The sequence below is a fragment of the Triticum aestivum genome, chromosome 5D (assembly GCF_018294505.1).
Source record: "Triticum aestivum cultivar Chinese Spring chromosome 5D, IWGSC CS RefSeq v2.1, whole genome shotgun sequence".
NCBI classification, from domain to species: Eukaryota; Viridiplantae; Streptophyta; class Magnoliopsida; order Poales; family Poaceae; genus Triticum; species Triticum aestivum.
In genome coordinates, this window is record NC_057808.1 from 419,640,386 (window position 1) to 419,659,081 (window position 18,696).

At 43.2% G+C, this 18,696-nt stretch overlaps 1 protein-coding gene across 1 annotated transcript; it reads right to left on the bottom strand.

Moving 5' to 3' along the window:
- Positions 1 to 466: 466 nt before the first annotated feature.
- LOC123125232 (protein MEI2-like 6) lies at positions 467 to 2,046 on the bottom strand. Its single transcript, XM_044545758.1, has 4 exons — positions 1,476 to 2,046; positions 1,260 to 1,391; positions 1,008 to 1,149; positions 467 to 881 (listed from the first exon to the last, which is right to left on the bottom strand). Exons 1-4 carry the CDS (start codon positions 2,012 to 2,014, stop codon positions 711 to 713), a joined length of 984 nt encoding a protein of 327 aa, XP_044401693.1. The 5' UTR covers positions 2,015 to 2,046; the 3' UTR covers positions 467 to 710.
- Positions 2,047 to 18,696: the final 16,650 nt, after the last annotated feature.

Genomic DNA, 18,696 nt, shown 5'->3' on the forward strand with positions numbered 1-18,696 from the left:
TATTGCGAAGTCGGAGCATCAAATGTTCATAAAACATTGCACGCCATTTTCATTCAGAAGAAACACCGTTTAGACATTTCTAGGTTTAATACATTAATAACATATACAAGTTTAAATAGTACTTGTCATTAATGCAAATCACATGCTCATATAGGCGATTTTTGTCATTAGCCTACAAGTAGCCAGGGTTCAAATAACATGACCGATCTACGTATGAAATATAGATGCAATCACTTCGATCATCGGGAGTAAATGACTTTCTGAAGGAATTTAGCTGAGTTTGAATCTCTCGAAATTGGTCTATTTTCAGACTTGAAGCTGCTTGAAGTGTGAACCCCGATGATGATCCCTATCTCTAAATCTAGAAGAGACATTTTTTGGGTATCATGTCACACACATTTATACGTAGTGCAAAACACTACTGTATCATATTTGTACTAGTACTGCCAGTTCATAAAGAGTACTACTAGGCTTCCAGATAATAACTCAGACAGCTGACGCATTTTATACTCGTACAAACTTCAAATTTAAAGCTCGAGGATGCAATGCATATTTGAACAAGGAGACAAGCAAGGAAATTACAAGGTAAATTCTTAAGCCAGCCTATGATAAGTCGTCTATCTCCCGTTCTATCTATCCATGGCATAGCATAGCGTGGATAGAATGCAAGATAGAGCGGACCACGGCGACCAGTGCGCGAAACGGCCTGCTCAGCGCCTCAGCGGCGGGCTCGAACGGACCACCGCCTGGCCGATCACGCGCTCCGCCGTCGGCTTGCGGTCGCTCCGCGGCGGCCCGAAGCGCACCGGCAGGAACTCCTCGTTCCCGTTGCCGCAGGGGAACTTGGAGCCGGAGAAGTGCTTTACCAACGCATCAGCACCCTGCGAGTCATGTCATTTGGTTAGCACGCCGGGCAGTTCAAAACGTTAAATCATACATGGAGCCATGGCGCCGGTGCCGGAGACAAGGGTGGCGGTCTATATATGGAGCTGCGCGCGCGCGCGTACCTGGATGCTTGCGTGCACGACCTCGCACACTTTCTTGGAGCCCGTCGCCGCCCATGAGTGGCCGTGGAGGAACGCGTGCAGCCGACGCGCCGCCGTCGCCGTCGTCATGTTGACGAAGGCGTACCCCTTGTTGTACTTCGTTCTGCGCAACAAACGAGCCGAGGTCAGATTGGATTCACACAGAACGAAAGCCATGGACGACACGAACTAGTACTAAGATGGGGGGAACATCAGGAAACGCGGTAGCAGTACCTGAAGTCGATTGGGACATAGAGGAAATCGTACTCCGAGTTCACGGCCTTGCCGCCGCCGTCGACGCCCCGCCGGAGCTTCTCGTTCTCCTCGGCGCAGTGCTGGTCCAGAATCGCCATAATCCTCCGCTTCCTGCGAGCAACAGACAAGAAGACCCAGCTTTTAATCAACAAGAACCAGTGGATTGAAAAAGAAAGAAGACACGGGAGTACTTACGAGAAGCCGTTGGGGATGTTGCAGATCATGAGAGACGTCTTGCCGGTGCTTGGGTCGAAGGCAGGCTTGCTGCCCATAGGCCGAGGCGCCGCCCTCGGCTTCGGCGCCCGCGGCGAGACGGAGGCGGGACTCCTGGGTGAGAGAACAGAGCGAGGGGAGGGGCGGTTTTCCTCCTCGGCCATCAGAGACTTGTCGCTGGCGCCGTCGACGGTTTCCGTGCTGCTGCAGCTCTTCCCCGATAGCAGCGGTGGCCGCGGCGGCGGAGGGATGCAGTACGCCGTCACCGGACACGACAGCGGGCGGCAGTACACAGTTACCTGACATGGAGGGGGAGGAGGCACCTGCACCCATGGCAAGGGCGGGACGGACAACGCGCACGGCGGCGGTAGCGGGGGCGGCGGGAGCAGGCACTGCGGCGGGAGGGGAAAGCCAACCGGCAGGGAGGACGAAGCCGGGGGGCAGAGCTTCGGGAGGGCGGAGGCTACGGGGACAAAGGGAGGAGCAGCAGGGTTCAGGGGCTGAGTGGAGGAGGCAGCCATGGATGCGGGTGGTGTGAAGAAGAAAGACTGGAGTGGATGCTGGAGGAATTGGAGAAGCACCCTGCCCACGAGGGGTTTATAAAGCGGTAGAGAGAAGGGGATTGGAGCGCAACAACGGTGGTTCAGCAGCCTCGGTCACTCTCGCTCACTCCCCTTCCTCAGCTAGTACAAGTATTCACGACGGGCTTTGCTACACCTACGTAATTATTCTACGTACAGCTACGTGAAAACTGATTTGGAGAGATTTCATTGGAAGGAAAAAATAGCCCGGGCCTCACCCCATGAAAATCAGAGGGGAAGAGAGAAGTATATTAGACTAGCCACAGTGGGAGTAACTTCGGTAGTAACATCGAGTCCAACTCAGCAATTTTGCTTATGTGGCAATGAGTTAATGAGGAGAGATGTAGTACTATTAACTTAGCTAGTTACTGTAACATCACATGTCCCAATGCAATATGAGTCTATAACGTAATAAATGAAGCTTTGCATGTTACCACACTTATATTACTACCCACTATTGAAGTAGTAACATACGTAGAGTAGTAACATGCCCATGTTACTACTCTATGTTACTACCCATTGTGGCTAGTCTTAGGCCCTTCCCAGTGCTCCATGATGTACAGGTGCTATGGGTGCCACATAGGCAGAAAAATGATGTGGCAAAGCAATTAAAGAGGAGAGAGAACATTATGGTGACCCCAATAAGAACCAAATGCTAAGCACGTGGACCTAGACAAAAAGACTACCAACCAATACATGAAGGAGTTTTATTAGTAAACAATTCGATAGAGGAAGCTTAGCTACAAAACCTAAGCACCGATGCATTGGGGACATTAGTTGCTAAGCATTTTAATGCACTTAGCACCCCACTTTAGCACCAATGCATTGGGAGAGGTCTTAGGAAGTTTACCTAAGTTTACGTAGGTGGGTACGTAGGTGTAGGATTATTGATTCACGACTCATATACTATTTCTGTCTTTAAAAAAAGGCGTGTTTCTTTCCTCGGAGGAGGCATCACTCTACTAAAACTTGAGGTTGTGTATGGCAGTGCCCTTATCCAGTTTTTTTAGAAGAAGTTCATTATCCAGTTTAATTGAAGTCATATACTTGACCCAATGAAAGTTTTACTATCATTTTATTTAAACAAGTTTAACATATTTTTCAAGCGCAAAAAGAAAAAGAAGTTTACCATATTTTCAAATTATCTGTCGCTGATTTCAATACACATCAGGCAGCGGTTTTTCTTGTTTACAACAAGCCGACTTAAATGATCAGGATATAGAAGAACCTGGAAAAAATGTGTCTATTTTGGAATAATGGTAGCAAATATTTTCATTATGGTTATAAGCAGGGAAAAGAAAACGGTGAGTTGCAAACAAAAAACCTATCACGTAGTGTTATGCAAAGTGACGCGCATATCGTGGCCGTAGGGCGTATCTCTACTCCGAATAGACGAGTTGGTGAATAGTATCTACGGTTTATTTTCGCTGGTTTTTTTGTCCACTCCTCCCACCACCATCGCTCCCGCACTGGTTTTTCTGCATCGGCATCGCACTAAAAATCGCCATGTGCCCTCGATCCTTTCCCTAGGGTTCCCGTCTCCGCCGCCATCTTCCTCCTCCGCCGCCGGATGCCGTCTCTGCCGCCAATGTCTTCCTCCTCCGCCTCCGCCGCCATCTGCCTCCTTCACCGCTGCCGCGAAACCCCGGGCAGGGTAGGGCGCGCCCGCACTGCGGGCAGTCTTCCTCCTCCGCCGCCATCCGGTTCCCCTTCACTCCCATCCGTCGCCTCTACCGAGATCCAAAGCCTACGACCTGTGGGACACCGCCGTGTGTGGGGAACGTAGTAATTTCAAAAATTTCCTACGCACACGCAAGATCATGGTGATGCATAGCAACGAGAGGGGAGAGTGTTGTCCACGTACCCTCGTAGACCGAAAACGGAAGCGTTAGCACAACGCGGTTGATGTAGTCGTACGTCTTCACGATCCGACCGACCAAGTACGGAACGCACGGCACCTCCGAGTTCAGCACACGTTCAGCTCGATGACGTCCCTCGAACTCCGATCCAGCCGAGTGTTGAGGGAGAGTTTCGTCAGCACGACGGCGTGGTGACGATGATGATGTTCTACCGACGCAGGGCTTCGCCTAAGCACCGCTACAGTATTATCGAGGTGGACTATGGTGGAGGGGGCACCGCACACGGCTGAAAGATCAAACGATCAATTGTTGTGTCTCTAGGGTGCCCCCTGCCCCCGTATATAAAGGAGCAAGGGGGTAGGTGCGGCCGGCCAGGCGGGGACGCGCCAGGAGGAGTCCTACTCCCACCGGGAGTAGGACTCCCTCCCTATTCCTTGTTGGATTAGGAGAAGAGGGGGAAAGAGGTGGAGGAGAAGAAGGAAAGGGGGGGCGCCGCCCTCCTCTCCTTGTCCTATTCGGACTAGGGGGGAGGGGCGCGCGGCCCTTGCCCTGGCCGCCTCTCCTCTTCTCCACTAAGGCCCACTATGGCCCATTAACCCCCGGGGGGTTCCGGTAACCCCTCCGGTACTCCGGTAAAATCCCGATTTCATCCGGAACACTTCCAGTATCCAAATATAGGCTTTCAATATATCAATCTTCATGTCTCGACCATTTCGAGACTCCTCGTCATGTCCGTGATCACATCCGGGACTCCGAACAACCTTCGGTACATCAAAACATATAAACTCATAATATAACTGTCATCGAAACGTTAACCGTGCGGACCCTACGGGTTCGAGAACTATGTAGACATGACCGAGACACGTCTCCGGTCAATAACCAATAGCGGAACCTGGATGCTCATATTGGCTCCCACATATTCAACGAAGATCTTTATCGGTCAGACCGCATAACAACATACGTTGTTCCCTTTGTCATCGGTATGTTACTTGCTCGAGATTCGATCGTTGGTATCTCAATACCTAGTTCAATCTCGTTACCGGCAAGTCTCTTTAATCGTTCCGTAATACATCATCCCGCAACTAACTCATTAGTTGCAATGCTTGCAAGGCTTAAGTGATGTGCATTACCGAGTGGGCCCAGAGATACCTCTCCGACAATCGGAGTGACAAATCCTAATCTCGAAATATGCCAACCCAACAAGTACCTTTGGAGACACCTGTAGAGCACCTTTATAATCACCCAGTTACGTTGTGACGTTTGGTAGCACACAAAGTGTTCCTCCGGTAAACGGGAGTTGCATAATCTCATAGTCATAGGAACATGTATAACTCATGAAGAAAGCAATAGCAACATACTAAACGATCAAGTGCTAAGCTTCGATACATCATTAGGAGAATGATGTGATCCCGTTAATCAAATGACAACTCATGTCTATGGCTAGGAAACATAACCATCTTTGATCAACAAGCTAGTCAAGTAGAGGCATACTAGTGACACTCTGTTTGTCTATGTATTCACACATGTATCATGTTTCCGGTTAATACAATTCTAGCATGAATAATAAACATTTATCATGATATAAGGAAATAAATAATAACTTTATTATTGCCTCTAGGACATATTTACTTCAGTCTCCCACTTGCACTAGAGTCAATAATCTAGTTCACATCATCATGTGATTTAACACCAATAGTTCACATCACCATGTGATTAACACCCATAGTTCACATCGTCATGTGACCAACACCCAAAGGGTTTACTAGAGTCAATAATCTAGTTCACATCGCTATGTGATTAACACCCAAAGAGTACTAAGGTGTGATCATGTTTTTCTTGTGAGAGAAGTTTAGTCAACGGGTCTGCCATATTCAGATCCGTATGTATTTTGCAAATTTCTATGTCAACAATGCTCTGCACGGATCTACTTTAACTAATTGCTCCGACTTTCAATATGTATCCAGATTGAGACTTAGAGTCATCTGGATCAGTGTCAAAACTTGCATCGACGTAACCCTTTACGACGAACCTTTTGTCACTTCCATAATCGAGAAACATATCCTTATTCCACTAAGGATAATTTTGACCGCTGTCCAGTGATCTACTCCTAGATCACTATTGTACTCCCTTGCCAAAATCAGTGTAGGGTATACAATAGATCTGGTACACAGCATGGCATACTTTATAGAACCTATGGCCAAGGCATAGGGAATGACTTTCATTCTCTTTCTATCTTCTGCCGTGGTCGGGCTTTGAGTCTCACTCAATTTCACACCTTGTAACACAGGCAAGAACTCTTTCTTTGACTGTTCCATTTTGAACTACTTCAAAATCTTGTCAAGGTATGTACTCATTGAAAAAACTTATCAAGCGTCTTGATCTATCTCTATAGATCTTGATGCTCAATATGTAAGCAGCTTCACCGAGGTCTTTCTTTGAAAAACTCCTTTCAAACACTCCTTTATGCTTTGTAGAATAATTCTACATTATTTTCGATCAACAATATGTCATTCACATATACTTATCAGAAATGCTGTAGTGCTCCCACTCACTTTCTTGTAAATACAGGCTTCACCGCAAGTCTGTATAAAACTATGTGCTTTGATCAACTTATCAAAGCGTATATTCCCACTCCGAGATGCTTGCACCAGTCCATAGATGGATCGCTGAGCTTGCATATTTTGTTAGCACCTTTAGGATTGACAAAACCTTCTGGTTGCATCATATACAACTCTTCTTTAATAAATCCATTAAGGATTGCAGTTTTGTTATCCATTTGCCAGATTTCTTAAAATGCGGCAATTGCTAACATGATTCGGACAGACTTAAGCATAGATACGAGTGAGAAACTCTCATCGTAGTCAACACCTTGAACTTGTCAAAAACCTTTTGCGACAATTCTAGCTTTGTAGATAGTAACACTACTATCAACGTCCGTCTTCCTCTTGAAAATCCATCTATTTTCTATGGCTTGCCGATCATCGGGCAAGTGAACCAAAGTTCACACTTTGTTCTTATACATGGAACCCATCTCAGATTTCATGGCCTCAAGCCATTTTGCGGAATCTGGGCTCATCATCGCTTCCTCATAGTTCGTAGGTTCGTTATGGTAAAGTAACATGACCTCCAGAACAGGATTACCGTACCACTCTGGTGCGGATCTTATTCTGGTTGACCTACGAGGTTCGGTAGTAACTTGATCCGAAGTTTCATGATCATCATCATTAACTTCCTCACTAATCGGTGTAGGCATCACTGGAACTGATTTCTGTGATGAACTACTTTCCAATTCGGGAGAAGGTATAATTACCTTATCAAGTTCTACTTTCCTCCAACTCACTTCTTTCGAGAAAAACTCCTTCTCTAGAAAGTATCCATTCTCAGCAACGAATGTCTTGCCTTCGGATCTGTGATAGAAGGTGTACCCAACTGTCTCCTTTGGGTATCCTATGAAGACATATTTCTCCGTTTTTGGGTTTGAGCTTATCAGGATGAAACTTTTTCACATAAGCATCGCAACCCCAAATTTTAAGAAACGACAACTTTGGTTTCTTGCCAAACCACAGTTCATATTGTGTCGTCTCAACGGACTTAGATGGTGCCCCTTTTTAACGTGAATGCAGCTGTCTCTAATGCATAACCCCAAAACGATAGTGGTATATCGGTAAGAGACATCATAGATCGCACCATATCTAATAAAGTACGGTTACGACGTTCGGACACACCATTACACTGTGAAACTATTTCACATTGTTTTAACTGAAGGCCAAACTCGTAACTCAAATATTCTCCTCCACGATCAAATCGTAGAAACTTTATTTTCTTGTTACGATGATTTTCCACTTCACTCTGAAATTCTTTGAACTTTTCAAATGTTTCAGACTTATGTTTCATCAAGTAGATATACCCATATCTGCTCAAATCATCTGTGAAGTTCAGAAAATAACGATACTTGCCGCGAGCCTTAACACTCATCGGACCGCATACATCAGTATGTATTATTTCCAATAAGTCAGTTGCTCGCTCCGGAGAACGGAGTCTTAGTCATCTTGCCCATGAGGCATGGTTCGCAAGCATCAAGTGATTCATAATCAAGTGATTCCAAAATCCCATCAGCATGGAGTTTCTTCATGCGCTTTACACCAATATGACCTAAACGGCAGTGCCACAAATAAGTTGCACTATCATTATTAACTTTGCATCTTTTGGCTTCAACATTATGAATATGTGTATCACTGCGATCGAGATCTAACAAACCATTTTGTTGGGTGTATGACCATAGAAGGTTTTATTCATGTAAACAGAACAACAATTATTCTCTAATTTAAATGAATAACCGTATTGCAACAAACATGATCAAATCATATTCATGCTCAACACCAAATAACACTTATTTAGTTTCAACACTAATCCCGAAAGTATAGGGAGTATGCGATGATGATCATATCAACCTTGGAACTACTTCCAACACACATCGTCACCTCGCCCTTTACTAGTTTCTGTTTATTCCGCAACTCCCGTTTCGAGTTACTACTCTTAGCAACTGAACCAGTATCAAATGCCGAGGGGTTGCTATAAACACTAGTAAATTACACATCAATAACATGTATATCCAATATACCTTTGTTCACTTTGCCATCCTTCTTATCTGCCAAATACTTGGGGCAGTTCCGCTTCCAGTGACCAGTCCCTTTGCAGTATAAGCACTTAGTCTCAGGCTTAGGACCAGACTTGGGCTTCTTCACTTGAGCAGCAACTCGCTTGCCGTTCTTCTTGAAGTTCCCCTTCTTCCCTTTGCCCTTTTCTTGAAACTACTGGTCTTGTCTACCATCAACACTTGATGTTTTTCTTGATTTCTACCTTCGTCGATTTCAGCATCACGAAGAGCTTGGGAATCGTTTCCGTTATCCCTTGCATATTATAGTTCATCACGAAGTTCTACTAACTTGGTGATGGTGACTAGAGAATTCTGTCAATCACTATCTTATCTGGAAGATTAACTCCCACTTGATTCAAGCGATTGTAGTACCCAGACAATCTGAGCACATGCTCACTGCTTGAGCTATTCTCCTCCATATTTTTAGCTATAGAACTTGTTGGAGACTTCATATCTCTCAACTCGGGTATTTGCTTGAAATATTAACTTCAACTCCTGGAACATCTCATATGGTCCATGACGTTCAAAACGTCTTTGAAGTCCCGATTCTAAGCCGTTAAGCATGGCACACTAAACTATCAAGTAGTCATCATATTGAGCTAGCCAAACGTTCATAACGTCTACATCTGCTCCTGCAATAGGTCTGTCATCTAGCGGTGCATCAAGGACATAATTCTTCTGTGCAGCAATGAGGATAAACCTCAGATCACGGACCCAGTCCGCATCATTGTTAATATCATCTTTCAACTTAGTTTTCTCTAGGAACACATATAAAAACATAGGGAAGCAACAACGCGAGCTATTGATCTACAACATTATTTGCAAAATACTATCGGGACTAAGTTCATGATAAATTAAAGTTCAATTAATCATATTACTTAAGAACTCCCACTTAGATAGACATCCCTCTAGTCATCTAAATGATCACGTGATCCAAATCAACTAAACCATGTCCGATCATCACGTGAGATGGAGTAGTTTTCAATGATGAACATCACTATGTTGATCATATCTACTACTCCCTCCATTCCACAATGTAGTGCTTCCTCTATCTCTGTGCTTCAACTTTGACCATAAATTTAACTACCAAGACCGATTGCGGCGGGAGCAAAAATTATATCAGTGAATTCGTATTCGAAATAAGTTTTTAATTATGTAATTTTTTTCACCCGCCGCAGTCGGTCTCGTTCGTTAAATTTATGGTCAAAGTTCGACCTCGGGAAGCGCGGGCGCACTATATTTTGGAATGGAGGGAGTATATGATTCACGCTCGACCTTTCGGTCTCAGTGTTCCGAGGCCATATCTGTTATATGCTAGGCTCGTCAAGTTTAACCCGAGTATTCCGCATGTGCAACTTTTTGCACCCGTTGTATTTGGACGTAGAGCCTATCACACCCGATCATCACGTGGTGTCTCAGCACGAAGAACTTTCGCAACGGTGCATACTCAGGGAGAACACTTATACCTTGATAATTTAGTGAGGATCATCTTATAATGCTACCGTCAATCAAAGCAAGATAAGATGCATAAAAGATAATCATCACATGCAATCAATATAAGTGATATGATATGGCCATCATCATCTTGTGCTTGTGATTTCCATCTCCGAAGCACCGTCATGATCATCATCGTCACCGGCGCGACACCTTGATCTTCATCGTAGCATCGTTGTCGTCTTGCCAATCTTATGCTTCTACGACTATCGCTACTGCTTAGTGATAAAGTAAAGCATTACAGGGCGATTGCATTGCATACAATAAAGCGACAACCATATGGCTCCTGCCAGTTGCCGATAACTCGGTTACAAAACATGATCATCTCATACAATAAAATTTAGCATCATGTCTTGACCATATCACATCACAACATGCCCTGCAAAAACAAGTTAGACGTTCTCTACTTTGTTGTTGCAAATTTTACGTGGCTGCTACGGGCTTAGCAAGAACCGTTCTAACCTACGCATCAAAACCACAACGATAGTTTGTCAAGTTGGTGATGTTTTAACCTTCGCAAGGACCGGACGTAGCCACACTCGGTTCAACTAAAGTTGGAGAAACTGACACCAGCCAACCACCTGTGTGCAAAGCACGTCGGTAGAACCAGTCTCGCGTAAGCGTACGCGTAATGTCGGTCCGGGCCGCTTCATCCAACAATACCGCCGAACCAAAGTATGACATGCTGCTAAGCAGTATGACTTATATCGCCCACAACTCACTTGTGTTCTACTCGTGCATATAACATCAACGCATAAAACCTGGCTCGGATGCCACTGTTGGGGAACGTAGTAATTTCAAAAATTTCCTACGCACACGCAAGATCATGGTGATGCATAGCAACGAGAGGGGAGAGTGTTGTCCACGTACCCTCGTAGACCGAAAGCGGAAGCGTTAGCACAATGCGGTTGATGTAGTCGTAATCTTCACGATCCGACCGATCAAGTACCGAACGCACGGCACCTCCGAGTTCAGCACACGTTCAGCTCGATGACGTCCCTCGAACTCCAATCCAGCCGAGTGTTGAGGGAGAGTTTCGTCAGCACGACGGCGTGGTGACGATGATGATGTTCTACCGATGCAGGGCTTCGCCTAAGCACCGCTACAGTATTATCGAGGTGGACTATGGTGGAGGGGGGCACCGCACACGGCTGAAAGATCAAACGATCATTTGTTGTGTCTCCAGGGTGCCCCCTGCCCCCGTATATAAAGGAGCAAGGGGGGAGGTGCGGCCGGCCAGGTGGGGACGCGCCAGGAGGAGTCCTACTCCCACCGGGAGTAGGACTCCCTCCCTATTCCTTGTTGGATTAGGAGAAGAGGGGGAAAGAGGTGGAGGAGAAGAAGGAAAGGGGGCGCCGCCCCCCTTTCCTTGTCCTATTCGGACTAGGGGGAGGGGCGCACGGCCCTTGCCCTGGCCGCCTCTCCTCTTCTCCACTAAGGCCCACTATGGCCCATTAACCCCCGGGGGTTCCGGTAACCCCTCCGGTACTCCGGTAAAATCCCGATTTCACCCGGAACACTTATGGTATCCAAATATAGGCTTCCAATATATCAATCTTCATGTCTCGACCATTTCGAGACTCCTCGTCATGTCCATGATCACATCCGGGACTCCGAACAACCTTCGGTACATCAAAACATATAAACTCATAATATAACTGTCATCGAAACGTTAACCGTGCGGACCCTACGGGTTCGAGAACTATGTAGACATGACCGAGACACGTCTCCGGTCAATAACCAATAGCGGAACCTGGATGCTCATATTGGCTCCCACATATTCTACGAAGATCTTTATCGGTCAGACCGCATAACAACATACGTTGTTCCCTTTGTCATCGGTATGTTACTTGCCCGAGATTCGATCGTCGGTATCTCAATACCTAGTTCAATCTCGTTACCGGCAAGTCTCTTTACTCGTTCCGTAATACATCATCCCGCAACTAACTCATTAGTTGCAATGCTTGCAAGGCTTAAGTGATGTGCATTACCGAGTGGGCCCAGAGATACCTCTCCGACAATCGGAGTGACAAATCCTAATCTCGAAATACGCCAACCCAACAAGTACCTTTGGAGACACCTGTAGAGCACCTTTATAATCACCCAGTTACGTTGTGACGTTTGGTAGCACACAAAGTGTTCCTCCGGTAAACGGGAGTTGCATAATCTCATAGTCATAGGAACATGTATAAGTCATGAAGAAAGCAATAGCAACATACTAAACGATCAAGTGCTAAGCTAACGGAATGGGTCAAGTCAATCACATCATTCTGCTAATGATGTGATCCCGTTAATCAAATGACAACTCATATCTATGGCTAGGAAACATAACCATCTTTGATCAACAAGCTAGTCAAGTAGAGGCATACTAGTGACACTCTGTTTGTCTATGTATTCACACATGTATCATGTTTCCGGTTAATACAATTCTAGCATGAATAATATATATTTATCATGATATAAGGAAATAAATAATAACTTTATTATTAACTCTAGGGCATATTTCCTTCACGCCGCCGCCACGGAACCCTAGGGCAGGGCAGGGCCTGACGAGAAGCGGCGCAAGGCCGTGCCCAATATCGAGGAGGAGCTCAGGTATTTTCAAATCGAGGAGGAACACCAGTCATTTTCAAATGAAGGAGGAAAACAACCCCCGTTCGGCATATCGACGACGCGGTATGTAACCGCGGACCTGCTCGACCTCCTCCTCACGCCGCCTCGGCCTCCCGGCCCTTGTTGCCGTTGTGCGCCCTCTACGGGTTCTGACGTGCCGTCGCCAACTGCCAAAGATGCCACCTCCTACCCGTGTAGCAATGTCAAGGCAGTGCTGGTGTTGTGTGCGTTGATCCACGGCCTGGCCCGTAGCTCGTGCAACAACGTGCCTGAGGTGAGTCAGCTCAAGGCCTCAGGGGTCGTTAGTGCGGTGGCTTTAGCAGCTGTAGATTTATCATGCAGATTGTAGAACAAGGTAAGCTTAATTAGTGGTTAATACGAACCTAAATTAGGTTCATATGATCTCTGAGCAGTAAAATGTGGTTTTTCTTTTTATTCAACATTTTTTCCTCTTGTGTGTTTGGTTGGTTGCTGACTCACACAGCACGAGTTGGCCACGCTGTGACGAATGGGGAGAATGGAGTGAAGCAAATGCAAGAGGGGCGGCAAATGCAATGGTCATGGTACAACTACGGAAAAAGGCCAGCGGGATTGTCTATTAGTTGTTGCATTTATTTGTATAGAACCGAACAAAGTAATTTTTTGTTACAATATCACTCTGCGCTATTGTAAACTGAGCAATCATATTCAGATACATTCACCATTGTATTAGCACGGAGAACTATTCCAGGTGTCTTTTATGGGTTCTTTATTTGATATGACTTTGTTTACTCTTTTTATGAATTCTGGTAATTGTGTATTTGTTTGCAGGATTAAATGTTTGTCTCTTGCACAATACTTCCGTTGTGTGACTGTCCCGAACTGGAGCACGTTGTCATGTTGTTCTCTGATGAAATATATTGGTAAATTATTATGGTGAGTTTTTCCTTCTATTTTTGCCACTGTTGCATTTTGTCCATCCCTTCGTCTGTGAGTACACTAACAAGATAAATGCATAAGAAGGGGAATCTCTTTGCAAATATCGAAGGTCTTGGCCTAATATCTTCATAGAGAGATTAAAGGAAGATAATGGAAAAGTTCATTGGAATGAACAGAACATACAACAAATGGATTATTTGAATGCCCCGAGCCAACATTACATGACCATAATACACATAATTTTGTAGTGTGGGCTCTGGTATTGAATAGCAGTTTCTCTACAGTCACTTGTCTTAATTTTTTGTTCCGCAACATGATTACCTGGAGCCCCGGCTTGATTTCCTCGTGAGCATGACACTAGCTTCCACAGTTATGTCGTGTTGATTTCTCTACAGGCACTTGTCTTTCATTTAATAGCAACAACTCCCCTTTAACGGTGTTGGTTTCTACTGTTATATGATATCTAGGGTCTTCACGAATACATGCCTATAACGTCTGAATTAAGAATTATGTCATGTGTTGATCTTGTGGAGGTTTCAGATGTCGTTCTGGTGGTGTGTACGACAGCTGAATATGCTGGCATTTGCTCTGTTCGTGTCACAAATTTCAGGTGGGTTCCTTCGTTTGTTGTGTTCTAGGTGTTGCATGACTGTACAAAGAACATTATCATTCCACTCTTAGGTTGTATAAGTACAAGGGAACCAGTTTGTAGTTACTTAGTATAGCAAACTCAACTAATTCATGTCTGTTTGTGCACGACGTAGCCCAAAGATTCCGTGCTAATCTGTAACTTGGGCATGTTGCTCTGCACATAAATTGTTATCTGCTATATTTAAGCCCCAAAATTCTGCAGTAATGCTAACAATGCCTTAGAAGTTTGTTAGCTTTTATGTATAGCTGATTGGCAATATACAGAAATAGTTTTTATACATTATCTTATTTGAGTTTCCTAACATATAGAAATGCCATGATCTGCAGTTGGTACTCCATTGATGTAGAGTATGTTGCAGCAGCTGGGCATCATCCTCCCTCAGTTGTGTGGTAGGTGCCTTCAGATTTAGTTCCTTGTTATAGCACTTGCTTACACCATTTAAACTTTTCTACCTTTAGGACAACTAGCAGAGTGGCCCGCCAGATGTGCGGGCTAGAATTTTTCAAACCAAATGTGAGCACATTCACAAATATGAGTATGTTGCAAATATATTTCTGTATTAAGTATATTTTGTTTTCTCATTGATATATAAATATATATGTAATGAAGTTATCATGTATATGCTTGTTACCCATATTATACTAACTTTTCATAATCAGTCCTATTGTGCAATTTATTTTTCTATGTTTTTAGCCTTTTTGAAGAAAAATACGCTTATGTATCTTGGTTACTGTCGTTTAAGATTGACATAGTAGCATGTTAGTTCTTGATGTGTGTACCTTTTCTATTTGTCAATTATTTTAGACCTTTCTTTTAATAGAAAAGTAGAACATGAGGAATTTTATAATATCTATGTACATTAGTATTTTTCATGAGTAGTGAATAGAAAAGACAGTGAAGTGTATGCTAAGAAAGGTATAAACTGAAGAATGCCATAATCTCCTAAAAAGAAACTTTAGATTAATTCAATGAAACATGAAGAAAAGCTCATAAATACGCTATATCTTCCCCGATTCCCTAATTACTTACTTAGTGTTATAAGTGGGCAACAATTAATAAGATCACCAACAAGAATAGAACAAATTTTTTTCTTGTCCATTCAGACAAATACATACCAAATAACATATCACACTTAAAAATCTATTTTTGTTACTTTAGAATTTTGCATTGGAACAAACTTTGCTTTACCTTTGTGGTTCATCTGTGTTCTCAGTACAAGACATAACAGAACATGTCTGTACCGATCTGAAATGACCGAGGAGACTACTAAGTCAAAATTTGTTTTGAGGACTGCAACTTGCTAGATAATGAGGGTACGTAGTAGGCGTTGCATGGCCTTCTCTAGCTGATTAGATAACAGGGATGCCCCAACAGTTGTCCACATCGGCCGGTATATTTTGTAGCTCTATTTGGCTAAAGGGTAATATTTAGGTGAAATTAACAGAAAGCACGTTAAGTCAGTTAATAGCTCTGGTCCGGTTTCTAACTCGGTGAATTGGTATGATAATTGACATATCAAGTGGCATGAGGAAAGTAAAGACTTGAACCTGGTACTTATTTCATCACAAGGTGAAGCGAGCATTGGTCCATCTTCCCTTGTCTCTCTAGGGCTAGCTGGATGGGGCTCCTCATCCTACCCGACATAGGCATAGCTGCTCTTGCTTGCGATCCTGGAATATTTTAATCTATTAGCCGTCATTTTCACGCCGGAAGGGCAAGTCATATATTAACGTACATGTGAGCAGCATGATTGCGAAGTGGTTAAGCTATGGAAGACTGAAAAATGGTGACGACTAACTTATTATCATCGGAACTGAAAGGCATTACCCACATATGTTGTATAATAACTTTCCCCACACCCATTCTACCCCCTTTCATCAATCCAGCATATGGTATTCTTTCAATATGGTTACAAAAGTTTGACCCTCGAACCACCAATCAAAACAGCACCCGATCACACATGCTTCCTAGGCCACTCCTCCAGCAACCAGGATTACCTCAACCCCTGTAGGTTTGAATTTTTTTTCTCTGTCTATATCCATTTGTAAACTTGCAAAATGATCCTTGTGTAGGAAGGCTATGGTCAAATTTTAATGATTTGCAATTAAACAAACCAAAATACATCCCCTTGCGTCTGGCTGTTTGGGAACTTGCTGTACATGACCTGGCACCAGTGTCGTCCTGATGTTCTGCTACTGGCGCCAAATTGGTGATATCCCTACACTGTGTGGTGCCGCCGTGTTCATTGACATGCAGTCTGCTGACGACAAGAAGCAAGCTGGAGCGAACTTTCAGCAAGTCAGTGATAGACAAGATTATCTTTCATGTATTTGAACAATGGATTCAGGGTCTATCCATAGATGCGATAATTTATTTTTGTATCACTCCTTTCTGCAGTCAATGTTTTTACATCCAAATGAACTACACTATTCTTATACAGTAAATTAGCTACATTTAGACTTTTTTTATGATCTCTTAAAGAAATAAATATCCAGGGTTGCAATCGTACCATTCTTGCACAGCTATTCTTGTACAGTATTATAATGATGAAAATAAGGAACCCTTACCTTAGATTGTTGTAAATGTACCATCATTGCATATTAAGAAGCCAGAAGCAAGATGACACATCCTATCTCTTTGCTAATCTGTTGTATATTCTTATATTTGATAGATAACCACAGATTTGTTTTTCCCAGAAATTGTTTTCTATTTCATTTTTGTTAGTTCAGAACTAAGAAAAATGATGCCTAAAAGGTGCACTTATAATAAAAGCTGAAAGTTGATTTATGGTTCAAATGTTTTGATTACTACTAATGGCATATTTTGTTTCTTTTATTTTTTCACAAGAAAAGAATTTATTTCTTGTATTAGTTGTAGGCTGATCGTATGCTTATGTGACAAAAGAAATTGCTAAAGGATGCAATATGGATTCTCCCTATATGATGGATTCTCCCTATATGCTTATGGCTTCTCCCTATATATTTCTTGTCGCTTTAACTTTATGTTTGCAACAGTTGATTCAAGCCGATTTGCAAGATACTTTGGAGATTGCCCTGTGATTAGTGTTGAAGTAAGAACACACCCAGTTTCAACTCACTTCTTTGAAGATGTTTATGAGAAAATGGAGTACTGTCTTGCTTTGGATTCTCGTGCATCAGGATTGACTTCGCACAACATGGAGAAAAGGTTCCCTTTGCTCAATATTTATTCAGTGAGTACACATTGATCAACCGTGGAAACCCTTTTTTAGAACCTTACAGTTGGAGCGACTTCTGCTGTTTTATCTCGTTTACAATATCTTGTAAATATCCCCTATTTTCAAACTATATACTATATCTTGTAAATATCCCATGTTTTCAAATTATATACTGATCTTTTAAATTTCCTCAGCTTTCCATAATTTGAGATTATTACTACAGAACACATCTTAGGGTTTTGTGAGTGCTAGATATGTTTTCCTTGATCCTCTGTGTTTGATCACAATTGTTTATTGTTGGTTTTGTCTAGCTTTGTTTATTTTTTTAGTTTTGTATCTGGGGATCATAAGATAGAATGAAAGGGGGGAGGTGCCATTTTTTTCATCGTCAGATTCCCTCTACTCACCACTGCATATCATTATGAATTGAATCGGAAATTTGGATTTCTGTTGTAATTTCGTAAGTAGTGAGATGGTTAACTTTTGTTCTAATTTGGTCAGATAAAAAAAATATGTGACTTTTGTTGTATTAAGAAAGTTGTGATTGTGGTTCAATATTAGAGATAATGATAGATTATAAATGGCGTAGTGTGTGGGATATGCAATTTGTTATTGATTGTTTTGGAATGTTATTGGAAAATATCTTATATGCATCTTTTAGGAAGGTGATCTCACATATACGATGTGATTCTGAATTCTTAATGACCAAATATTTAGGTGATTTAATTAAATCGGCACCTGTCAAAGCATGCATTATGTTTACAAAATATTTCAAATGCCCGTGGCAACGCACGGGCATTCTACTAGTATGTTTAGTGATAGAAATGGAGTGGAAACGATGAATTAAGTGTTGCGACGTCATTTTCGTTTTCTTAGGCCATCTCCAACTGTGTATCTCAAATCAGACACACAAAAACATTGACGAAAATGGTCCACGAATAGGCATCAGGGACAAAATAGTTGTCCGTCAACACAAATGCTCCCACGCCCTATTCTAATTCAAAACTCGACATCCCTTCAAATTCAGAACATGCTCCCCACACGCTTCGAGTCTGCAAGGATGACTAGCATCATCGCTGTTTCATCCTCATCCGGTGAGGACGAATCCATGAAGTTGTTGTAGTAGTAGTCCATATCTAAATCCATCATGCTTGCTTCAAAGTATGGGAATTTTTTTTGAACAATTTGGCTATGACATTTGGCCAAACACTTGTCAGGAGTGGTTTCCACCAT

Coding starts and splice junctions, on each gene's coding strand:
- LOC123125232 (XM_044545758.1), bottom strand. CDS start 2,014: ATGGCTGCCTCCTCCACTCAGCCCCTGAACCCTGCTGCTCCTCCCTTT. Junction 1,150..1,259: donor TATGTCCCAATCGACTTCAG/GTACTGCTACCG, acceptor TTTGTTGCGCAG/AACGAAGTACAACAAGGGGT. Junction 882..1,007: donor TCGTGCACGCAAGCATCCAG/GTACGCGCGCGC, acceptor CATGACTCGCAG/GGTGCTGATGCGTTGGTAAA.